The sequence below is a fragment of the Mucor velutinosus genome (genome assembly GCF_035048745.1).
Source record: "Mucor velutinosus strain NIH1002 chromosome Unknown tig00001544, whole genome shotgun sequence".
In the NCBI taxonomy this organism is placed as follows: Eukaryota; Fungi; Mucoromycota; class Mucoromycetes; order Mucorales; family Mucoraceae; genus Mucor; species Mucor velutinosus.
The window spans coordinates 717,876-743,273 of record NW_027041908.1 but is presented as its reverse complement, the minus strand read 5'-3'; the positions used below and the strand labels follow the sequence as shown (position 1 = coordinate 743,273).

The 25,398-nt window shown below is 39.9% G+C and overlaps 7 protein-coding genes across 7 annotated transcripts; 3 read left to right on the top strand and 4 right to left on the bottom strand.

Annotated features, from left to right (window-relative positions):
- Positions 1-336: 336 nt before the first annotated feature.
- Positions 337-2,824, top strand: PIK1_1 (Phosphatidylinositol 4-kinase pik1alpha (PI4-kinase)(PtdIns-4-kinase); the record flags this gene model as incomplete). The annotated part of the gene is made up of 6 exons (XM_064824842.1): positions 337-361; positions 482-651; positions 704-1,414; positions 1,481-2,079; positions 2,145-2,442; positions 2,507-2,824. The coding sequence occupies 6 exons, from the start codon at positions 337-339 to the stop codon at positions 2,822-2,824; spliced, it is 2,121 nt and encodes a 706-aa protein (XP_064680219.1).
- Positions 2,825-8,453: 5,629 nt separating this feature from the next.
- On the bottom strand, positions 8,454-8,945 carry ATC70_005554 (uncharacterized protein; the record flags this gene model as incomplete). Its single annotated transcript, XM_064824841.1, has 1 exon — positions 8,454-8,945. One exon carries the CDS (start codon positions 8,943-8,945, stop codon positions 8,454-8,456), a length of 492 nt encoding a protein of 163 aa, XP_064680218.1.
- Positions 8,946-10,277: 1,332 nt separating this feature from the next.
- On the bottom strand, positions 10,278-12,018 carry ATC70_005553 (uncharacterized protein; the record flags this gene model as incomplete). Its single annotated transcript, XM_064824840.1, has 6 exons — positions 10,278-10,388; positions 10,454-10,607; positions 10,663-11,561; positions 11,611-11,722; positions 11,778-11,852; positions 11,915-12,018. 6 exons carry the CDS (start codon positions 12,016-12,018, stop codon positions 10,278-10,280), a joined length of 1,455 nt encoding a protein of 484 aa, XP_064680217.1.
- A 174-nt stretch (positions 12,019-12,192) lies between these two features.
- Positions 12,193-16,428, top strand: ATC70_005552 (uncharacterized protein; the record flags this gene model as incomplete). Its single annotated transcript, XM_064824839.1, has 3 exons — positions 12,193-14,511; positions 14,573-16,312; positions 16,369-16,428. The coding sequence occupies 3 exons, from the start codon at positions 12,193-12,195 to the stop codon at positions 16,426-16,428; spliced, it is 4,119 nt and encodes a 1,372-aa protein (XP_064680216.1).
- A 619-nt stretch (positions 16,429-17,047) lies between these two features.
- Positions 17,048-18,129, bottom strand: ATC70_005551 (uncharacterized protein; the record flags this gene model as incomplete). Its single annotated transcript, XM_064824838.1, has 2 exons — positions 17,048-17,283; positions 17,343-18,129. The coding sequence occupies 2 exons, from the start codon at positions 18,127-18,129 to the stop codon at positions 17,048-17,050; spliced, it is 1,023 nt and encodes a 340-aa protein (XP_064680215.1).
- A 596-nt stretch (positions 18,130-18,725) lies between these two features.
- On the top strand, positions 18,726-19,409 carry ATC70_005550 (uncharacterized protein; the record flags this gene model as incomplete). The annotated part of the gene is made up of 2 exons (XM_064824837.1): positions 18,726-18,809; positions 18,864-19,409. The coding sequence occupies 2 exons, from the start codon at positions 18,726-18,728 to the stop codon at positions 19,407-19,409; spliced, it is 630 nt and encodes a 209-aa protein (XP_064680214.1).
- A 4,179-nt stretch (positions 19,410-23,588) lies between these two features.
- On the bottom strand, positions 23,589-25,159 carry ATC70_005549 (uncharacterized protein; the record flags this gene model as incomplete). Its single annotated transcript, XM_064824836.1, has 4 exons — positions 23,589-23,758; positions 23,828-24,461; positions 24,524-24,624; positions 24,697-25,159. 4 exons carry the CDS (start codon positions 25,157-25,159, stop codon positions 23,589-23,591), a joined length of 1,368 nt encoding a protein of 455 aa, XP_064680213.1.
- Positions 25,160-25,398: the final 239 nt, after the last annotated feature.

Sequence of the window (25,398 nt, the reverse complement as noted above, 5' to 3'; positions counted from 1 at the left end):
ATACCACAATAAAGTCTACCTTAAATCCACTGCTGCGTGAATCGACATGTTGTCCTTAGTGAAGCATAATGAGCGTTGATAGATCAAGTCTGCTGCTGCTATGATTGGCATAAGCGTAGATCCAAATTACATCAAACAATAAGTAATGGTGATGAAGAACAAGAGGGAGATGACGTGCAGCAGTGCAACAACAACAAGACGATACACAAACACACACACACCTTCAATACAGATACGGATTTGCACACAAGACCTGAAATTAATTTATTTTTATATCTCCCCCATATTCTCTTCTCTTCTTCTCCCCTTCTTCTTTTTTTTTTTACACAGAAAAAGATGGACTCACAACTTATCAAGACAGGTAACGTATATCTCGTCAAAACAAACAGGCACATAGCATTATCTTGAACGGCCGAACTTATTACAGCCTTCTTGAAACTCTTGTAACTCACATTCTCCCCCCTTTTTTTCTTTTTCACAGTAAACAAACTGCAAGATGCCTTTGCTACAGTGGGAGTGCACAATCCAGTCGATTTACCTCAAATTGCAGTGATCGGTTCTCAAAGTAGTGGCAAAAGTTCAGTGCTGGAAAACATTGTTGGTAGAGACTTTTTACCTCGAGGCACTGGTATTGTCACACGTCGACCTCTTGTAAGTTGGTTTTCGCACTTGGCTATCATGTCAGCTACTGACCATGCAACAGATCCTCCAACTCATCAACCGAGCTGCATCCAGCAACACACCTACTTCACCCAAAAATGACCAAGTGCCCTCTTCTGACGCCCAAGAAAACCAAGATGAATGGGGCGAGTTCTTGCATTTGCCAGGACAAAAGTTTTACAACTTTAACAAGATTAGGGAGGAGATCGTGAAGGACACGGAGTTGAAGACAGGCAAAAACGTTGGCATCTCACCACAGCCCATCAATTTACGTATTTTCTCGCCCAATGTGTTGACCTTGACCTTGATCGATTTACCTGGATTAACAAAAGTGCCTGTGGGAGATCAGCCCAAAGACATTGAAAAGCAAATTCGCGACATGATCCTCAAATACGTCACTAAACCCAATGCCATCATCTTGGCAGTTACTGCTGCAAACACTGACTTGGCAAATTCAGATGGCTTGAAATTAGCCAGAGAAGTCGATCCTGAGGGTTTGCGTACAATCGGTGTCTTGACAAAGGTGGATTTGATGGATCAAGGTACTGATGTGATTGATATCTTGGCTGGACGAGTCATTCCCTTGAGGTTGGGCTATGTTCCTGTTGTGAATCGTGGTCAACGCGATATCGACAATAAGAAATCCATCTCCAAGGCATTGAGTGCTGAGCGGGAATATTTCGAAAATCATGCTTCCTACAGAAGTAAAGCTCAGTACTGCGGTACTCCATTCTTGGCACGCAAATTGAACATGGTAAGTGAGGAGGCACTTCCAAGAGACATTGCCAAGCACAGACACACTCATGCTTCCTACTCATAGATCTTGATGCATCATATCCGTAATACCCTTCCTGAAATCAAAGCCAAGATTCAGGCTGCTTTGACAAAATACCAACAAGAGCTATTGCAGTTGGGCGATCCTTTAAGCGATGGATCCAACTCTGGCCAAGCCAATCTGGTGCTCAACATCATCACTGAATTCTGTACTGAATTTAGAACTATCATTGATGGTAACTCGAATGATCTCACAAGCTTTGAATTGTCTGGTGGTGCAAGAATCAGTTTTGTCTTTCATGAACTCTACTCGAACGGTGTCAAAAGTGTGGATCCCTTGGAACAAATCAAGGATGTCGATATCCGTACCATTCTTTACAACTCTTCTGGTTCTTCCCCTGCTCTGTTTGTCGCAACCACTGCATTTGAAGTCATTATCAAGCAACAAATCAAACGTTTGGAGGAACCCAGTGTCAAGTGTATCAACATGGTGTATGATGAATTGGTTCGCATTTTGAGTCAATTGTTGAACAAACAGTTCTTTAAACGATTCCCTGCTCTTAAAGAAAGATTCTATCAAGTTGTGCTGTCCTTCTTCAAGAAGGCTCTCACGCCTACTAGCAAGTTGGTGACTGATCTTGTTGCGTAAGTCAATGGTTGTATTCATGCTGTTGTGGATTAAAAAGTATTTATATAATGTCTCATGTTAGTATGGAGGCTTGTTATATCAACACGGCCCATCCTGATTTTTTGAGTGGACATCAAGCTATTGCCATCGTCAATGAACAATTACAAGCCAAAAATCAACCTGCACAAATTACGGATAAACAACACAATGGTACAACAAACGGTGTTAGTAGACAGCAGCAATTAGCTGCTTTACAAACAAACACTCATTCCAGCGCATCTAGCTTTGACTCTAATTCCGATCAAAATGGATCCTTCTTTGGCAGCTTCTTCTCTGGCCCTAAAAAGACCAAAAAGACGGCAGGTGCATTAATGGAAGCTGTAAGTATCTAACAGAGAGGTGACGGTAACATGGGAAAGAAGACTAAACGATACCACTTGATAGCCTCCTGCTACTTTGAAAGCTATGGGTGCTTTATCCGAACGTGAATTCATGGAGACCGAAGTCATCAAGCTTCTAATTCAATCTTACTACAATATTGTTAAACGTACCATGATTGATATGGTACCCAAGGCTATCATGTTGAATTTAGTTAGTCATGCCAAGGAGGAACTTCAAAGAGAGCTCTTGTCTGAATTGTACAAGGCAGAAGTATTGGATGATTTGCTGCAGGAATCAGAGTTTACTCAACAAAGAAGAAAAGAGTGCAAGAAGATGATTGAGGCTCTACAAAAGGCAGATGAAATTGTTGGGTCTGTTTAAGGTGATTGACTCTACTACTACCGCAATACTTGATCGTTGTTAAAATACCAATTCAGCTTATAATTTAAGAAAGACCCTACAGAATAAACTAGTTTTTAATATATAGCTGTATACATCTTGACCAAAGAGACGCTTGTCTAACTCGAGCCTTGCTCTGTTTCGCTTATAAATATATACTCTTTCGAATCGAGCTCTTTGAGAAGAGCTATGTTGGAGTTAACATTGATCTGATTTAACGATTCTATTGTTGCTAGCCGTAACTCGGCGACTTCTATCAGTTCCTTTTGTTTAACCAATGTTAATCATGGCCTTGCTACAACCTTCTTCGCTGGTCATTTGAAAGTAATCTTACAGATTAACATCTCCCAATAAAAAAATGCAATATGTAAAATCTCTATATATGATAGCTGAATAATTTGAGGATATAGCAATATACAGAATGTATATGAGCAAATAGTTTCTCAGCATCAGTAGAAGAGGTTGCGTTTATGTTCATATTAAGGCATAGTGGCGTATCTGGCTACCAGTAAAATACATACATACCATTTACAAACAAAATAAGGAGGGTGTGCCTTATTTGCACATCAAAATAGTGATTGAAGATCAAAATACAAATTGTGTTCAATAGTATAATAAGTCTTTGATGCCTGACACAGCCTTGACACAGCCTCCATAGCCTTCTTATGCCATAGCTACCAGCCCTTATTCTATCTTTAAATACCGCATCACTATCAAGAGGGTAATTCACAAAATTTTTAAATCTTAAGAAGCATTCTTCAACAGGATTCAAGAAAGGAGAATAAGGGAAAGAAAGTCAGGCTTGAGCTTGTTGTTTCTTTGCTGCAAACATTCGCGAAGACCAGAACTGTAGCCATTTATTACAAACACAAAATTATATTAAGTGACAGATCAATAGGAAGTCAACTATTTATAGACCTTTTCTCTTTCAACTCCTCAGCCAATCAAGTTGCTTGAAAACTCCGCTGACCTAAAAAAAAATTTGCGAGGGTTTCCCCCTGTTTTGATGTGAGGCAAAATTTTAAGCTCCGCTATATATAGCAATATAGCTGTTACTATCATCAAATTTCCCTCTGATGTTAGAGCATGCCTTACTTACACAACCTAGCTTTAGATTCTGGTGTTGAGACCCTCAATCATCACTAAAGTAAGTAGTGATAACCAAGTGGAGGCAGCCTATCTACCTCCTAGCCTCGGATAGAGTCTTGTTGAGTTTCAGGGATAGGCACATCCACACAACGTAAAAAAGGTACGCTTCAAAGAAACATAAAAATAAGAAAAGAACATATTACTATAAGAGTATAGTAGTATGTAGGCAAAAAAGGAACACACACATAAAAAAGTGAGTCAAAAGAAAAGCATAACAACAAATACAACATCAAAGATGTTCAGAACAGATCGTTGTTGTTGCAACAACAAAAATGCATACATGAGTAATGTGCATGGTAATAGTCGGATGTAAAGCAACATCAATCTGCACAATTGCAGGAGCAACAGCAGTATTATAAATGCGCAATACAACATAATGACTATTGCTGTTTCATGTGAAGCGACAGAGGCAACACAAATAACAATCCACGGCCATATACCAAAGTAGTATTCCAACGGCAATACAGATATAGAGCAGCACATCATGCTTGTTGTTCATACATACGAAGCAACAACATTGCAAGCATCCGTTGAGCTGATCATATCACAGCCAACAAAAGAAGAAAAAAACAGCGTAACAATGCAAACATTATAAATGCATTATCACAAGAAAGGAAGCAATAATACAAACGTCCAGAAAGGCTTTATATCATTGCGACCACAAGAAAAAAAGATACCTACCACTTACCACACCCACGGATATGCCAGAAAATAGGCAATTACCAGAGATAGACCAGAGAACAAGTGTATAACAAAGACAATAGACCAGGAAAGACCATTTTAGCAGCAGCAGCAACACCAGAAGCAACACCAGAAGCAACACCAGAAGCAACACCAGAAGCAACGCCGGAAGCAACGCCAGCAGCAGCAACAGTAGCAACAACAGCAGTATAGTAAACCGAACAACGAGCGACACCAAAGACCAGACAAAGATTAAAGAAGCAACAACCGCCAGAGATAGAGACCAAAGAAGTAGCCACCAGACATAATAAGCCAAAGATGCAGACAGCAGAGGTAGCAGAGAAATAATAGCAGCAACACCCATGTCAAACAGGCAAAAAAATTATCGAAATCTAATAAACGAATTCGATTAGTGTTAATTCTAGGTCTTCCAATACTCGTTATCGAATGGCACCTATTATATTCCACTTCAAAGAAGCAGTATCAAGTCTTTCTAACAGTGCAGGATAGTGTTATCAGAAGCTAGTGTTATTATCAACCAAACGGTTCCAAAACGACCATGGTTTGATGCTAAACGCGTTTTGCAAAAAGGGAAAAAAAAATGGGGTATGAAAAAATGCGAGGGCAACGTATCGGACGTCACCGCCTGTAGATTTAGTCTCTGCCTTGTACCGTGGCAGTGGTAATCGCGGCCATTTAATTTGAAATTGTGCAGCGGTATTTTCGTGTTCAAACTTGACTTGATTTGACATTCTTTGAATGTTTTTACCAAATTAACAATGAAAACTGTCGTTGTCACATTCAACTTCCTAATACATTTTTGGAAATCTAAAAAAGCTGCATCGAATGATGCTAATTTCATTCAGCTTTTAGACCGAAAATAATAAGAAAATTGCAAAAATAGGAAAACACGTCTTCTGTGACTATGTCAAATTCTAGCATATAAAAGTCTCATATAAACAGCTTCTAGTGTTGTGTTGCATTTTAGAATTAATTTGAACTAATATATATCATAGGAAAAGTCTTCATTTTTGGGGTGAAAAATGCGATCGTTTGATTTTCAAGAATTTTCCCTTACTAGTACATATGAAAATCATGAGAATTTTTATGGATTTGCAATGACCTAAAAAATTTTGAGATAAAGCATCAGTAAGTAAAGCGTGGGCAAGGAGAGACATTTGGCCATATTCCGAGCGTCCACAACGCTTTGTAGCATGAGTTATTCGTGCTTGAAAATGGCTAAATTTAAATAGAATATGACCAAAAATAAAGCAGAGTAGGTTGTGTTGCCGAAGAAGTAAGTAAATCACAGTTCTGTCTGATGACCCCAATGTTCTGCATTCTACTGAAATCAACGTATAGACAATTAACGCTTTTATTCTACTTTTGAGGTTCAGGTCTTTCTTTTTGAAATGCGCAACTACTGTGATATCAAATGTCATAGCAAGGTCTCACACTAAAGGTTTTAGGCTATTCTTAGGTCCTTTGGGTAAATCATGCTAATCATGATTTACAAATCAATTGTTGCGTAGATAGTAAACCTATTTGCATTATAGTTCATCATCATGCTGTAAACCCTAGCATAATGAAAAGTATATAAATGCATCCTTGCGATGCATTCTCAATAAAAGTGTAATTCTTTGGCAGATTCAATTTTACATTGTATTTTGACATAACAACTACAGTGATTTCATAACTTAAGCGACAAAGATATCATGCAAATTTGAATCTGACAATTTGCTCGGATTGAACGAGATATTTATCAGCTTAGCAGGACACTTTTGATAATTGTCCACTACAGAGATGCCATATCTAGCCGTGAAACTAGACTAAGGTCTATCCACGATTGTGGAATTTGAGGATTCATAAGACCTGATTCCACGAAAAATAGAAGAATAAAAAAAGAATAAAGTCAACTTGATAAAGGTAGGTTTAGTATTGATAAGCACAAAGAATAAAAGAATTATTATTTGTAGCTTATAAAAAATGTTCGATATTATAAAAACAAGAAAAGACTTATTTGAATAAGATTAGACACAAAAATTAAAGATTTATTGATGAAGACAAGAGTTATTCTATTTATACTAAGTTCTGAATGCCAAAGTAGCAATTCATCTTGTGCAACGCTTATCACATCTGGTGAACCTCAGCATCTAGTAGATAGCTGCGATGCACTTCAATCGTCATAGCTTGTCCATGTTGTTGCACAACACAGACATATCTACACATCAAGAATACCTTAATCTTTATAGACAGTTGTTGCCCTTCTGGCACAACAACAAGTATCAAACTGACAGGTGTAAAGTAAACTGAAGTATCTCTACTGGCCAGGTAGATGATCGCTCTTATATACTATAACAATGGATGAAAGTTTTACTGATTTAAGTGAACATACGGTATAATGCAACTCAGATTACCTAACGTCTAATCATGTTATAAGACGACTCCAGCAAGCTAAGCATGATCTACCTTTGCCTGGATGAATAATTAAGCTCTCATCCGAAGTACCCTGATCTATCCTTTGTATAAGAATAATTAATATCGATCTAGTAGCATGTATCCAATAGGTACAGTCTACTTAGTCTATATCAATAGTACGTATCTGAGTGTATATAGCTAAGCATACATCGTTAGCATGTATCTGGATATATGGCATGTCTATAGCATATCTCATATATAGTGCAAGTCTGTAGTACATAAAGTATCTGTAGATTGTATCACGGATATAAGCATGTGTCTTATAGCGTGGATCATAAAGTGCACATCTGAAGCAACAGGTTCATATTGCATTAATCTTCGTGCTTATCCATATATGGTAAACATCCGTACCCAATGTCGGAATACAAGTATAAGCCTATAGCGCCACCTATGTCCATGGTGCCATCTATAACCTATATCTTATATAGTATGAATCTTATAGTACTAGCGTATCTGAAGTCCATATCTTCTTATAGTATAAACCGGTATCGTACATCTAATCCAGTGCACATATACCGTGACCTACAAAACTGTCCCAATGTTTAGCAGTTTTTACTTTCAGACCTTACCACCGGACGGGAAGTTATCCAATAATAATGAATTTGATATTTTCTAAAAGCTAAAACTGTTTTCTTTATATCGTTTAATTTTTATAAGCACATAGCTGTAGAATCACAAGCTGTGATTGGCCAAAGTCATAAGGTACATTGGGACAGTATTGTGAGATATTTGGAAAAATTAAGTTTTATTATTTTATAGGACTTTAATACTTTGTCCATTTCCTTATTGCTTTGACAACGGCCGCAATACGTTGAGGCATACTTTCTATAACCTTTTGGCACTCCTCCGGCTTCATTTGGTCATACCAAATCTCAGTTACTCGCTCATATAATTCATTCATACCCTTGGTTGCGGTTTCATACTCATTGAGACGCCTTTTCAACAAAGTCCACATGTTTTCGATAGGATTCAAGTCTGGAGATTGTGGGGGCCACTCCATGACCTGGTATGGCTGTTCCTGAAGATACTCCTTGACCAAATTTGAGGTGTGTTTGGGATCATTGTCTTGCTGAAATATCACTTGTTCACGGCTGAAGCCCAATTTCTCGATGGAAAAAGTGATAGTCTCTTCCAATTCGTCTTGCAGAATTTCTTTTTAGAATGCCCTATCCATGTTACTATTTATCTTGCACATCCAGCCAACACCAGCATACGTAATGGCACGCCAAAGCATGATACTGCCACCACCGTGTTTTACCGTGAGCTTGACATGGTGGTTTTGAAGCTGTTCACCAGATCGAATTCAGGCCCACTGTCGCCCATCTGAGTTGAAACGGTTAATTTTGGTCTCGTCTGTCCAAATAACGTGTTTCCAGTCGTCAACAGTCCAGTCTTTGTGCTGCTTACACCACGCAAGTCTCTTCTTGACATAAGCGTCACTAAGCAAAGGCTTCTTTTCCTTCTCGATAGCCCCCAAGCCCGCAGTGCGGAGTGCTCTACGAACGGTCTCCGGGTGAACCTTTATCTGGAAATTCTTCTCAAACATTTTTGTGACCTTGACGGCGCGTGAAACCCGTTCCTTGGTTACCTTTCGAACACAATAGCTCTTGTCGGCTTCAGACAACACCCTAGGACGACCACCTTTCGAGGTTTTCACACCCGGACAATGCTCCGTTCTAATTAGCCCAATAGTAGACTTACCCAAAGACAGTTTTTCAGCAATTTTCCGAATCGAAACACCGCTTCGAAGCATTGTGATTGCAGAATTAACCTTGGAGACAGCAATGGCTTTCATGGCTTGATAATCAACGTACCTGACATTTAGAGCTCCGAGATGGATAATGGAGACTACTTGCACTACATGAGGCTTTCTTATACGAGGCTCTGGAGGTTTTTCCAAATTGTGGGTTTGAGTTATCACTGAATTTGTGATTTTTCAAAAGATCTCACAATACTGTCCCAATGTACCTTATGACTTTGGCCAATCACAGCTTGTGATTCTACAGCTATGTGCTTATAAAAATTAAACGATATAAAGAAGACAGTTTTAGCTTTTAGAAAATACTAAATTCATTATTATTGGATAACTTCCCGCCCGGTGATAAGGTCTGAAAGTAAAAACTGCTAGACATTGGGACAGTTTTGTGGGTCATGGTAGTTTATATCTAAACCAGGTATCTAGATGAACTGTCCGAATACTGATCAGAGTGGGTGTATTCCACAGAAACTATACTATTATATAAAGAATTGAAAAAGAAACAGAAGTTATTAAGTTTGAAGCTCTCGTTCACTTGGTAAAATCTAGCGGTATGGCCCTTTGAAAATTGGTCATTTGGAACATTTTCCGTCATTACTCATTCGCATCGCCTTCTATAACCCTACATAAAGCATGTCTCAGCCCAAAGAAATTTTCTCTACAACTTTCACTACACATACATTCCACATTCATATAGTAATTTAAAAACTTTTACTGGCAGCATCTATTCAAAATTAACTATTTTCTAAAATCTCTATTTTATCAACAACCATGCTACCTACACAAATTTGGTTTGCACCATCATTTAGAGGACAAGAGCAGGGTTCCAAATCGGAATCCGAAATAAGAATCGGAGTTCGAAAAATACGTTCTACCAAAAAAAAAATAGACACTTTGAACAGCTTGGTATGATTTTTTATATAAGCTATTGAGGGAGGATAGAGGAGATGAAAATGGGCGCGCTTTCATGTGAGGTTTGGGCTAGTAACCTAATAGATGGGTAGTTTTTTTAATTATCACGTTCAGTGTTTTGGATGCTAAAATATATCGATTACTAATCTCCGTTGTTGTTCTAATGATGGTTGATTGTATTAGCGTTAAGCAGCCAAGCCATCACCACCGTTGTTAGAAATATTCTAAGGATGGCTGACCTGGATAGATGTAGTATCAAGTGGTTCAGCATGTAAAGAGCTACCACCAGCAATAATTATTAGGGTCAGGTTCCGATTGAGTTCGTTACCTTTGATTCCTAGGCTTTTATTTTTCGGATATTAACAAACAACTTGTTTCTCATTTTCCATGTAGTGTCTGTAAGATAATACAAGCAACAAATGGTTATATTTCCAATTTTGGCGACGCAAGCAGCAGTTTTTAACTGTAATCAGTATGTAACATCTCGAATGATAAAGGATCAGTGAAAAATAAAGAAAAAAGCTTTCGTTGCTGCTCAAACAATGATCTCTTTTCACTATTATTTGCTTCCTGATTCCCGAAGAAGGTTAGTCATACTACCATTGACTGACACATGAATAGTGTATCTCAAGTACCTTCTCCAGCATAGATAATGCCGTTTTGATCTCCATTGTGCGAAACTCGAGTTCCTCCTGCAGTGTGGTATACGGTTTGGGTGCCATAATTAGATCATCTGTTGATTTGGAATGGCGGTATAGTGAGTCTGACAATCTCTTGTGCAGTGAGATCCTATACATGGTATTAAAACGACATGAGAACAGTGCATCTAATTAACAGAACTTACAATTCAGTAGCTGCCTCTTGACACGATTGAAAGTCCTCGTGCCATTTTTGATTTTGCATTTGTGCATGATCTTGTAATACTTTGATCTGTTCAGCCAGTGACAACTCTGCCGTATTCATTTTCGATTGCTTTAATGCTTTCTTTACAAGCCCTTTGATGAGCCTAACCAGGAGCGTATCATCCGAATCTATGTCTTTTGAAACTGATTCAATCAATGGCTGATGTGATGGTGATGGATCCACAACTAACAGAGATTCAAGTGAGCGTAACTGAAGCCCTTCGAAAGTGGCATCTTTTTCATAGAGTAACGTAGTCAATTGCTGATATGAGCGCTGTTTGATACTCTTATCATACAAAGACTCCAAATCCTTGAGATAGCTTTGAGCAAATGTGATTTCGTTTGTCAGGAAACTTGCATAAAGCGGATATAATACACTCTCCATCGCCACTCTCGCCAAATAGGGTCTTAGAACATCCTTCTCCAGTTGCTCCAATTTCTTGGTCGTCTCCTCCATGTCTGCTGCATATTTCTCTGTTTCTGATCGTAGGATAGGCAAAATTTGTGGCAGCGAGTTGAGTCTGGCTCGATCACGCTCAAGAATTTGCATTTTTGCTTCAAGTCCGCTAATTTGTGCATTGAGATCCATAATGTCAAACTCACTTCTACGGTGTTGGCGCACTGTGGCATCAATGATGGCATTTGTATCGTCTATATGTTTGTCGACCAGCAAGGATTCCCATTCTTGCAGTCTACGCTTGATTTCCTTGATGAGTTGTGCGTCTGATTTCAAGTAGGGTGTGTCGCTGGCAATGGTGATGGTCTCGTCTAGGTCTCTATCTTGGGTATCTTTTAATTGTGAGTTGTATAGTGCAATTGCTTCTTGTGCAGCAGCGAGGTACTAGGTGGTCGTTAGTTACTGAAAGAAGGCAATGCTGTTGGATTGGTACCTCGTCTTCAGCTCTCTTCAATTGGGCTTGTTCATGCGTTTCCTCTTGTTCAAGTGCTTGCAAACTTGCCTCTAAGTCTGCAAGCTCTTGTTGTAGATCAGTCTCCGTCTTTCTATTGCCCATTGTTATGAGTATTGAATGCTGTCCATACTAGTTAATATACATACTGTAATATCCCGTATTGACTGTTGAGAGTATCAATTTCTGTAACATAAGGATTCGGTGGAGTTGGCTTGATACGTCTGCAGGGTATGAATGTCTGATTTTTTTTTTCTCGTCAAAAATCTGCGATGGGAATGCTTACCTGTTGGATGAAGCAGCTGTGGAAGCTTCTCTCTCCCAAATGTCCTCTTCATCGTCGTCGTCTCGGTATTGAGGTGAATGCGATTTTCTTTTTCTTGAGTCCATGATATATTCGAAAGAAGAAGAAAGAAATTAATAAGATGTCTCTTCTCCCTGCCTGCCTGCCGTCAATTTGCTTACTTTCAACTTTTTTTTTTTTTTAATAGAAAATATCAAATGCCTGAAAATTTTTTTTACCTGCTCTTTCTTTTTCATTTGATTGTACTATAAAATATTATAATGGAAACGCCTATAGAAGTATTACGAGTGGAACAAAGTGGAATCTCGAAGGAATTGGCACGTTTTAGAGCTTGCGACACTGAAACGCGTAGTCTTTACTGTCGTGAATGGGCTCAATTTGTATATAAAAAACACTTTGTTTGGAACGCAAAGACGCAGGAAGAGGTCCCTGAGGGTCAGCAACAGAATCAGCGTGGCGGTTTACAAGCTGGACCTTATCAAATTAACTTTATCAGCGACGAGGCAGCGGGCGGACAGGACGATGTCTATAAAAAGGAGCGTTCAGCATTGATGATTGACAAGTTTATGAGTTTGGTGGACTCCTGGACGACGACACCTGCCCGTGCCGACGAAGAGAGCTTAATCACACAAATTGTTCAGGCCTGTAAACTGTGGACAACCTTGCCGAGTGGATACTCTGGTTTGCCTGATCTGTTTGAGCCTGTTGAATTCAACCCTTATCCCGATGCGATCCCTCTTGTCGAAGATCCGAAAGATCCCTCACAATTACTGGATCCACTCATCATTGAACGACAAGCCCTGTGCTTACCCTCTGATTGCTTTCATTTATTGAAGAACTTGACTGGCGATATCCTGTTGTCACATACCACACCGACATGCAACCATTCAAAGCCTACAGCAAAGACACCAGCCGATTTGGACCTTGACAGAAATATTTTCAACGAGCACGAAGCAGTAGCTGTCAAAAAGGCATTGGCTGAGCTCAAGATCGCTTTGGAACAAGCATGGCACCCACTCAACAACTTTTTGGGCCAATTGGCAGATTTCAATAAGAGACGATCCAAGCTGATGGGGAAAGGATGTCAGGAAACCATTGACGAGTATTACGCTAGCCAAAAGTTTGTTTCCTTTGTGGATATTTGGGCTAAACAAGCGGCTAATTTCAAAAATAAAAAATCGACTCCTGAGGAAATTGCCAAAGTAGACTCGCTTTTCGAACAGCATCTTGAGCGCATGAAGGAACTAGTGCATGAATTTATGACGGTGTTTGCAGTGGCTCATCTAAAGGAGATCCATGTCTTGACAAGCAACCTGTGGAAAATGATTGTACCCACCATATACGAATTGGGAGAGCGCATGGCAAAGCATGAAGACCACAAGGGCAACAAGAACGCCAATGCGTCTAAGATTGGGGAGTCGCTCAAGGCATTGGATATCGATTCGCTAAAGAAGATGGAGTCTACCAAGGAAGTGGATGCAGCACAAAGCCGTATCCTTGACAGCTTAACGGCAAAGACAGCCGACTACATTAGCGACATTGACAATCTGCTCAAAACATACCGTGAAGGGCGTGGCAATCTTAGTGGTCGGTTGGAAAAACTCAACAATAAGGATTTCAAAAAGAAGATCAAGAAGGTGGAGAGCGGCTATTACACGATTCGTCAGACCTTCCGTTACGAAGTTACCGAAAACATCTTTCCTGAAGCCTTGTTCTGTAAGTTTTCCCTGGTGTGCTTGGAGCCCCTGATGCAGGAAGGTGAAGTCATGGAAGCTGTTACCATTGAAAAGGAAGTGAAGCGATTTGTGGAGTCTCACAAGGACTTGTTGCAGCAAAAGTGCCATTTGTTGAAGGAATTCGAGCAAGGTGTTCAAACCGGTCGTCGTGAACTCGCTGGTGTATTGGGAAAGCTATTCTTGAAAGAAGGTATGCGTATTCAAGGTGACAATTTGGCTTTGAAGAGACAGCAATCACTGCTCAAGTCCATGGGTGTTGAGCCTGATGATCAGCCAAAGAAGAAGAATAAGAGCAAGAAGAAGTCTAGCGCTACTAGCAGTGGCACAACTACACCTGCCCTAGTTGAAGAACTTGCCAAGAAGGCGCCTGCTGTCAAAGAGAAAGCTCCTGTCAAAGAAAAGACATCTACCAAGGAGAAAACTGATACCAAGGAAAAGGCTGCTAACAAAGAAACAGCTGATGCCAGGGAAAAAAAGGCTGCTGCTATTCCTACTGAGAAGAAGTCTCCTACTACGGAAAAGAAGCCTGATATTGTGAAGGATGAAAAGTCCAGTATGTCTAAAAAGGAGCCTATCGTGGATTCCAAGTCTGTGGTCCCTGAAAAGGAACCCACTGTTGAAAAGAAGAAGAAGCCTACTGCCCCAGCGATGGAACCTACAGTTGAAAAGAAGAAGACCGCTGTGCCTGACATTGCACCCTCCGTGCCTGAAAAGAAGACTGTTGCGGAACAAAAGCCTGAGCCTGTTATGGAAAAGAAGAAGCCTGTGGATGTTGCAGTAGGACAAAAGGTCAAAAAGAAGAAGGAGAGCAAGTCCGTAGCTGTTGAAAATGAAGATACAAAGGTAAGCTCTCTTTGATGATTCCAATTTGCTTCACAGGATTTATTCATTGCAACTCTCGCAGACATCATCGCCTGCTATTACAGATCAATCCAATGACGTTCAAGATTGGGACACAATTAGATCCTCTGTTATGACTGCCGAAGCAAATACAAACCAACTTGAACCTGAAGTGCAGGATTGGGAGACTTTAAAAGCTCAAGTCATGTTGTCAAACGAAAAGAAGACTACTGCGGTTAATGTGCCTAGTGGATGGTCCTCTGTGGCTGCTGCTGCTGCTGCTGCTGCTGCTGCTGCTGCTGTAAGCCCTGTTAGCTCGCCATCTCCTGTCCAGCCATTACAAAAGAAGTCTACACCTATTTCATCAACTACAACTACCACATCTATCACGCCAACTTTAGATCAATGGCCAACAGCACCTGCTACCACCAAATCGCCTAAATGGTCCAATGTTGCAGCTGCCTCTACATCAGCAACAACTGCTTCAACTGATCATGGATGGTCTAATGTCGTAGCTTCTTCTTCCAAGGCTGCTTCTCCTCCTAGCGCCAACAAGGAAATAAAGAAAGACGTTAGTTTGGGCGGTTGGGGCACTTCTCCTTCTTCTTCGTCTGCTAGTGCCAGTGCTACTCCATCTGCCTGGTCCAAGACACCTTCAACTAGTTCTGGCTGGAACACTGACAAAAAGTCCTGGGCTTCATCTGTTGGCGAGAAAAAGAAACAATCAACATGTTCTGATGACAAAGCGTCGAATTTATCACTTGGTGGATGGGAATCTCCATCAAAAGCTGTTGGTGGTAGCTCTTCGGATGACAATTGGCGTGCTGGCCCCAAGATGGCCACTGCTGCTGCTGCTACTGCTGCTGCTTCTTTGCCTGCTCCTAGCTGGGATAATGCTAAATTGCCTTGGGATGATGAGCCTGCTACTGCTATTGCTGCTTCCTCAATGGCTACTACCCCAATTAAGGAAAATGTCAAGAAGCCTGCTGTAGCACAATCGCCTGTTGTGACATCAAGCCCTACTACCAGTGCTACTACTGCTTCCAATCATGGCGCCTTGAGTCCCACAACTCAACCTCCTCCTGGTATGATAATGTCCAACAAGGTGGCTGCTGCTGCTGCTTCTGCTTCTGCTTCTGCTCCACCTCCGGGGATTCAAGCGCCTAAAGTGATGCCACCTGGATTGGCCGCCCTTACTGCCCCTGCTGTTATTTCTCCAACGATCAAGAACAACAGTAGCTTCAGCTCCATTGGCATGTCTACTATGGCAACTGCACCACTTCAGCCTACCTCAAATCAATTGCAAGAGCCATTACCTCATGATCTGGAAGAGATGAGTTCCGACATGTTGCTATTGATTGTCAAAAATCTGCACCGTGAAAATGGAAATCTCATTCAATCCGTTTACAACATGCAACAAGAAATGGGTATGATGACCAATCGCTATGCTGAAATTATTGCATTAGCTAGAGAACGTGAAACACAAACTTTAGCCTTGTTTGAAAGTCGCAAACAAACGGAGATGGAGGAAGCTCGCCGATATGTATTGTCTTTGGAAGCACGTGTTAAACAATTAGAAGAGCAAAGTCAACAACAGCAGCAGGCAAAGACGGGCACAGCTGGATTCGGCAACCAGGATTTGTTTGCTGGCTACAGAGAGGAAATGGCGCCTCAACAGCAATCATCGCAACAGCATCACAATCAAAACCATCATCGTTCTCATAGCAGAAAGCTGTGGCAAAAGAACACGGTGGTGCGTTGTAGCAATTGCGGGGAGATAGGTCATGCATCGCAGGAATGCAAGGTAAATATTGTGTGTGTTTAAAGAGATTTTCATTATATTGAACACTTTATGAATAGGGAGTTTGCCGTTATTGCGGTAGCCTCGAACATCTCTCTGATGCTTGCCCATTAAATTAAATAAATGCATGGGTTCAATATGTATATCTAATGTTACAGTGTGCAAAATTAAGCTTTTTTTTTTCCTTCTTCTATAATACAAGGTTCTAAACAAGATCTGCTTGGACGACCGACCTTGGAATCATGCCATTTTCTCTCATTTGTATATAATCATATAAATTTCATTGATGTGTGAAATAAAAGGAGGTAAAACATTAGTGTGTATGTGCTTGTACTTTTCTTTGTAATGTATGTCTAATATTATTTACAAGGTGGCTTTTATTTTATGTAGTGAGAGAGAGAGAGAGAGAGAGAGAGAGAGAGAGAGAGAGAGAGAGAAAGAGAGAGAAAGAGGCAATAAGGGGGTGGGATTTGGGGGGGGGGGGAGAGTGGACAGGGATAAAGGGGCAGTGCAGATACAAAAAGTGTGTTTGTGTAATTTGATATTCTTTGTCTCGTAAATTGGTGTTGATGGTTGTTGAAAAAAAAGAAGAGAAATACTTGTGCAAGAGAAGATTGAAATGAGAATGGTATGTGTTGGGAATCCTTTTTTTTTTTTTTTTTTTTTTTTTTTTTTTTTTTTTTTTGCAGTTGAATATATAGAGATGCGAGAGAGCGAGTATGTTGAGTTTAAGAGCTTTCAAGACACAAGGATCGAGGTATCTTGACGATATGTATCGCTCGCTTTTGAACCGAGAATACTGAGGTCTTTATCTAAATTAGTGTCGCCTACAAGCTGGTGATTTTGACGTTTTAATGAGTCAAGTTGCATTCTCAATTGTTTGTTTTCCTCTTCGACAGCATTTAATCTATGCAATAGCTGTTCATTTGCTTTCTTATGATCGTTCACTTGGCCCTCTAATGTAGTTATGTACTCTATGGATGAAAGATCAGTACACACACTCTCTTTAATCACACAACATATATCAACCTACCCTTTCTTCTCACTCGAAAGTTGCGCGCAGAAATCTTGTTTCTCAGTTGTCTTCTCTCTTTGGATGTAAGCTTCTTGATATCGATACCACCTGTTTCAGCATAAGCTTCAAGAGAGATTGGGACCTCTGCTTCGTGAGAACATTCGCGTTTTGAATTGCCAAGTGGTGTGTCTTCGGATTTGATTAGAGATTCAGGTGAAACAGTGTCTGGAATGTTTGTAGTAGTAACATCAGCAGCAGCAGCAGCAGCAGGAGAGGTGCTACTGGCAATTGTGGTTGTTGTAATTGTAGCTGATGGGGCGGTGGTGGGGATTAAAGTGGATGTAGAATGCGTAGTAGCACTGGGTGAAAGAGTCGTGTCTAATGCACTGCTGCTACTGCTCTTGTATAGGTCTTCAATCTTGATCAAAGGCTCCATGGGTGCAGCCAGCATGCAATTGCTGATAGTAGTGGTAGGTGGTGATTCGGGCTCTGGTGTAGGTTCAGCAGCAATGATAGGATTGCTAGCACCACCACTTGCTGCCAGCTGTTCACGAAGAGCAAGTTGTCTTTTAGCCAATTCAATCAACTGCTTGATTTGTTCTGTGGTAGGCATGACCATCATGTCTTTGGCATCTGCGGCATCCTGCACAACAAGCTGATCAGTGTCGATATGTTGATTGCTAAAAGAATGTTGATAATCCATATTGAAATCCTCATCTTTGATGAAAGGTGGAGATGGCAAAGAGGAGGAATCAATGGTATGACTGTTGAGCCACTCCATATCGACAATGTCTTCAAAGTCCATGTTGTAAAGAATAAGCTGTTGGAAAGTAAGAGTGAAAAAAAGGTTGAAAAGAGACAAAGAAAAAGGCAAAGTCTTTTTATCTTTCCATGCTATTTATATACGTTGAGCATAACAAACTATATTGCAGCATTTCATCTTGAAAACATACCTCCTTCTTTTCTGCGGCATCTCAATTCGCCCAAATCAATGGAAAATAATGGATAATGAGTGGAGAAATCCTCTGCCCTCTCTCCCTCTCTCTCTCTCGCTCGCTCGCTCGCCGCATCTGAAACGCTTGATTATTCCAAGCAGAGCTAAATGGAAAACTTGATAGGAAATTACACCCCTTATTTTGAATGACTGCAACAACAACAACAACAAAGAATTACTCCAATAAGCCACATGCATAAATATGATTTTTGGAGCGCACAAAATGTGCTACCTCAATGCAAAACACGCACTACACACGGGCAAGCAGGTAAAATACAACATTTCACTCGTTATTTACGTCATTCGCAGCACCAGCGACGCAAAAAAAAAAAAAATCTATCCTTACCTGATTTAGGTTGAGATTATATTATTTTCTTTTTTTTTCCTTACCCTCCCACATCCCAACAATGTCAAATCGGATGCTTGTTTTAGTTGGTCTACCAGGCTCTGGTAAAAGCACCATATCCAATAAGCTAATTCAATGCCGAAAGGTAAGAAAAAGAGCTCCCCTGTCTAATCTAGATCATTGAACCATAGACATGTAGGATTGGCAAAGGGTAAATCAAGATGACATGAAGAGTAGAAAAGCATGCGAGATGTATACCAAAAAGTACCTCGATCAACGTCAAAATGTCATTGTCGATCGTTGCAATTTTGATCGCAGTCAGCGAAAAACGTGGATAGACATTGCCCAGCACTACAAGGTGCCCATTGACTGCATTGTGCTCACTGCCGGTCAACAAGACTGCGGCGATCGCATCATGGTGCGAGAACAACATCCCACTGGTGTCCATGGAAGAAATGGCGTCCATATTTTGCGCCGATTTGTGAGAGATTACCACCCTCCTACATTGGACTTTAACGAAGGGTTTTCTCGCATTCTTTATTTAGATCCTAGTCCAGATACGGTATGTACCGTAGAACGCATCGATGAGATTTTTGCTTTATTAGACCAGTGCCCGTTACTGTTACCCCCATTCTCCTCAGACGATGCGCCATCTCAAGTTCGCTATGAAAAGCCCCAAATCACTGTAGATAGCGATGGCTGGTCAACCATTCCTGTTACATCAAAGAACGATCCTCAAGAATAAAATTGTGTATATTAAAAAACATCATGTGTGCGTGTGAGTGTGCTTGATTTGATCTTTTGTTGGCTTTTGACATTAGTAGCATATAAACAAAATAGGTAAATTAAACCGGTGATCTGTCTATCGTTCAAAATCACGGCTTTTGAGAGCCCAAGAGAATAATGTAGTAATGTGTGTATCATGAACCGTAATTTAAGGTTATTTGTCAGGTTAGAAAGATTAAAGTTTCGCATTAAGGATTTGCTTGCTATATGTGAAATTCAAAGAGGAAGAGTTGTGTCAGTCCATACATTAGTAATACAACATTTGGGGGGGGGGGGAGGAGATGAGAAGCGCATGAATGAAATATGATACCACGGCTAATGTTCACCAGCCATTGGACTATTTGAGGGACTTTCATATCAATGTCTAAGCTGTCAAAACTACATGAAGCTGTACAAAAACCTGTCATAACATCTCAATTGCAATCTGGCCTTTTTTTTTATACGCCATGTCAAAGCAAACTAAGCTAATCCTGAAGTCATCCCTGAAGTGGGCCCCTTCTCTAATGATTCAACGTCAAAGAAATCTAGCCTCTCGGCCAAAGCACATTTACCAAGTATCCGGAATTGTGAAAGTGAGGGATTCGTTTTTTTTTTTACTCTGAGATGGTGAACACCCTGTAGATTGTTTGTAAGACAGAGCCACGTATGTGTTTTTGATTCTGATGCTACTCTTGCAAGCATTTTTTTTTACAACTTCATTGTGCCTAAACATTCGAAAAAGCAAAATACATTTGGCGTCCATTGAGAAAACATTTGTGGCCAGATACATTTGTAGGATGGTAAAGCTATTTTGAGGATATTATACGTGATTACAATTGCTGCTTAATATTGTAGTGCGAAACTTCTCGACTGACTGCCAACCCATTCAGTCTAGTTACTTTTAGAGGCCATTTACTCGAGAAATCTATCGTGTTGACACATCCAAGATGATTGAATACGCTGATATCGAGTCTCATAATATGTCATGTAGTAACTAACGTGGGATAACCTGAGCTAAACTTGCGTGAATCTCTGTTGATGCATGAATCTAAGTCAATTGAAGTGTCCTTAAACGCAAGTGATGAGAGTAGTCCTACAAAAACAAATATCCAATCAATCCATCAGCTAATTTTGCAAATGCAGTTATAAAGAAACTAGTCGGTCGATCTCGCTACGCTAGATGACGGTGTCGCCCTGTGGGCTCTTGCTGAAGACATTTCACATCAAAGATAATAAAAGAAGTAAGGTTGTATCAGAGCCAGGAGGAGGGGGTAGGTATCGCCCTTGCCCTTCCTCGTTTACTACACACTGATATCAAACGAAAGCTATTATTGAGGCGATGTGAAAAAGAGTTCAGCATTGGTATGCCAGATTCTTCGTTCCTAACACATTTTCTGGCAGTGGAATTGTCATACCATTCGCTGGTGTTGCTCATGAGATGGTGACATAAAGCTGGCTTTGCGTTTTTTCGAGAAATTGTCATTGCAAAAGACGCCTTTATTATAGGAAAAAAAAATCCCAATAAAAGCAAAAAAAAAAAAAGCATTCAGGCTAAGCAATTGCCCTTTCAATTCTATGATCTCAATCTAATCAGCATCGCAATCAGCATTGTCATCACCAGAAAGGCATTTAGATCAGCCAGCAGCAAACCGCCGCCAAAATTGATTCAAGCTCAGTTTATCTTTTCTGTTCAAGATTGGACAGATTTCGTCTTTCTTCGACTTCTTTAATCTATTTTATGGTATCCGACTATATAAACTGTAATGATCACCCTACGCTTCCTAATACTTTCTTGAACTACTTTTCGAGGCGCTTCTAATGATGCTAACTGTCATAAATGTTTTGACTGAAATTATTGAGCAATTCAATAAAATTTGAAATGAGGCTTTTAGCGAAAATAGCCATATTTTGCATATGGAAACCTCATAAAAGTGGTTTCAGAGATTGCTTTGGATCGAGAGACACATTTTGATCCAATACATATCATAGTAAAAGTCTTCATTTTCAAGGTGAAAAATGCGATTGTTTGATTTTCGATGAAAACTATGAGGGGGTACCTCATGCTTTTTGGTCGAATTTTGGCCCTGTTTTTTGGGTCCTCAAAAAGTTGAGCAAATGTGCCAGGAAGTTACTGCTACTCGAGTACAGTTGTTTGGCGTTATTCTGGTGGCTCATAAAAGTCTACATGTCAAGATATGAAGGCTTGAAAGCTATCAAATTTGCTTATATTTTTGCTCTATAGCTTTTATTTACATGGCATGAATCACACCTCTGGTAGCTGTACTTTTCTGGAAGGGTAGTTCTGTAGCCTGTGCAACTTCTATTTCGAACAGGAAGCATATTGATTTTTGTAGAGCTGATTCATGCAAATTTTGATGTGTTGTATTGTTGGTAAGCTTATTATTAATAATAGTAAAGAAAAGTCGAGTTTGCTGCTTAAATACTATGGTCTTGCACCTTTGTTTCGCTACGGTAAACCCCTCTTACAGGTTAATATTACCACATGTTGAATTAGATAGGTTATGCTCTTGCAGGAGGGGCTTCTGAAATCTGACTGGGCTTTCCGATATTTTTTTTTTCATAGTTCTCCAGTATATTTGCTAGAGATACCTTGCTGAATACGAGATGAGGAGAATTCTGTGCCATGGACAGATTTTGTGGTGACATGTAGACGAGAAACTCACGTGTTTCACAATGGCATCGTGGATGAAGAGATCTTCAAGACTTAATGGACCACAAGGACTGAGCAACTCGCAGATCAACTTGACATCACGCTGAAAACAGAGGACAAGAACAATTGGCATGCTATACAAAGAGCGCTTGCAATTATTTCAGCAGCTTGCGAGATATCATTATCGCCTTGTTTATCCCTCTGTATGTCTGATACATCGGATGCTGATATCCCTATTTAGTGATACTAAATGATTAATCAGCCAAACTGTGAAGAAAATAAGAAGAGGGGCATAATATATCAAATAAATTATCAATAGAAAAAGATGCTTGATGGATTCAGCAAATATTATACATCACTTTTAAATGTAATTTTGAGTAAGCATTGGGGTTGTCATAATACGCACACGATGAAATACAATATGGGTTGTGATTATATTAGCGCTTTATTACAATTGGAGTATATAAAGATTAGATGGGGATTTCATCGGGGAAGTCTTTTACTTGATTGTAAAAGATGGCACGGTTGTAAGTGGTACGAGGGAGAAGGAATGGAAATTGAGGGTCATCCTTGTAACAGACCTCCAAACGGGACTCGTCCAACACCCTTTTAGCTACCAATAAGTTTTCAGGTGTAAATGGTTTTAAAAAAACCAAACAAATTGCTTGATCTTTTGTCGTGATACTCGACTTCATTTTAAATACTATAGTATGATATAGGTTTAAAGGAGAGAAAAAGTAAAAAAAAAAAAAGAGAACTTGTACTAAAATTACTCACATTTATGTATCATTTTGATGGCATTCACATGACATGACATGCCATGGCTTTGCTTTTTAAGAATGTATGTTGTCAATTGACTTTTAGCATTGATGCTTGCCCAATTGCACCCAAATTTTTCTGTAGCCAAAGATAACATGTGTCGGATTTAGTGATATGAGGCATGTTGAATTGTATTCAGCTGCAATACATTCGCAAAATTGACATTATATTAAAAGACGCCAAAGCTTACAATAAGTGAGGGAATCATCTTAATTATATGTGCGGTATCACAAGCAGTAGTTGCCACATTATCTTAGTATCAATGTATTCCTGTATATTTTGGTAAGCACCGCAACACAGCCTGTTGATTACATTTTTCAATGGGAAATGCAACCTGAAGAGATAGAAGCGTAGAGAAATCTATCGTTGAATCGAAATCTGACAGTAGTCATATTTTAATGAGCACACTGTGCCACTCAGCGGTTGCTCACATAAATATCAAATGGAATTCACCTCAACCAATTAATAAAGATTCTATATTATTAGCCAGTTTGAATGGGCATATTACAGAACATTGATCGCGGCATTAATACCAATCTTACCATATCCAATAGCAATTGTCGGATCAAATAATATCCTTTGACATTTTAACCCAGATTTAAGGTTATGCAGTTCGTGATCTAGGTACAGGACCTTGACCCTGAATTGTTTCTCCAATAAGTTGTTTGTTTATTTGAAAAGAGCATCTTTGACAGAACAGTACATGACAGGAATAGCAATCACAATTGAAACCAAAGAGATGAAATAGAGCTTCCATGATGCATGTCGGTTGGTATAATTAGCTCGGAATAGGTCACCTGAGAACAAACGTACATACGCAAAGCCGGGTAGCAGAAATCCTAATGAGAAGAGGATACAAACAAATAAATAAAGCATGCAAACCTCATAGTTGCTATACCAAAACTTACCCAATACTGTTGTTGAGAAGCCACCAATGACATCAAATACCTTTCCTAGTGATGTTAATGTGGCACCGAAATATAACACCACCAGGAATACCCCAACAGTAACAGTGTAATGCTGCTTTTTGGTGGGATTGTTTATATGAATGCCAAACATCAACATCACTGCTTCTCTACATGGATGTATACAAAGCGGTATGGTGAGCACCATAAACAGACCCAATGCTAGTTTGACTAAGCGGATACCAGGGTCGTTCTCCGGGAAATTGAGCAAAATGTTGGCCTGTACATTCTTACCAAAGCACATGTAAGCCATGACAGCAAATACAATATTGATTATAAAGGCAATTGCAATTGTCATAAAGCACACTTGTAGCCACTTGGAAGGTTTTTGGTTTCTTGTTGTTGTATAGACACCAAACAGATTTTGAGCGCAACCGAATGATAAACTGATGATGGCGAATCCTTTGAACATGTCTTCAGAAACAGGGACGACTTCCAATTCGATGTTTTGATGGGCAGGAAGGTAGTACGGTACGCGAATCAAGACACCAAGTAACATCAACATGAGCAATAAAACAGACATGGCTGACCATTTGACAAATTTGGCGGTTGAGCGAGATAAGCTGAGTGGAAGTGTCTAAATGTTGGTGTATTTAATAAATATTTTGATAATGGCGAATGACCTTAAGTGACACCTACACATAGCAATCCAAATGCTAAAATGACATTTTTTCTATCTGCAAAAAAGGCAACATTTGGGAACACAAGCACCAGTAGACCAGGTAGTGTATCCCCCAGCACTGATTCAAGGCTGTGAGTCAATCAAGCTTGTTCGCACACACATACACACACACACACACACACATACTTACACAAGTAATAGGAGACAGCTGTTCCTGCTGTGTGAAAAAATATGATAAAGTTTACTACATGCGAACCAATACCACCTATCAGTTTTTCGCACAGGGCAACCAGACTAAATGTTTGTGTCGCGAGGCCGCACAAGATGGTGATTTGCATAGTAAAGCATGTTAGGTAGGCGATCAAAACACTGAACAGCAGCCCTACCCAAAAGCCACATAGATGCAAGGCCAAGGGCAGGCCAATGATACCAGTGCCCATAATGGCGTTAACCAGGTTAAGCGAAGACCCCATGGCAGAGCTACCATGGTCCAGATGCATATCATCATCTGTACATTTGTAGTTGTCTAGAGTGATTGCTGTTATGCTGCTGTCTCTATCACTGCTGAGACATGAATCATAATGAGTGATGATGCTACCATCAATGAGCAAAGAGGAAGCCGTGTCGTCTGTCAGATCATGATTGAGTTTCATGCTATAAAATGAATAGAAAGAGATGTGTAAAAGACAAGAAGAAAGGGAGAGATAAAGAAAAAAGTAGTGTTGTCTTTTATTTATATTGCCCTTCCTCTCTCTCTCTCTCTCTCTCTCTATCATCTTGATTAATTATACAAACAATTAAGCACCCTGCAAACCAATCATCAAAAGTGGAACAAACAGAGTGAGCTCTTAGGATGAGTAGTATATATCATGGCATAAAAGAGAGGGTGTTA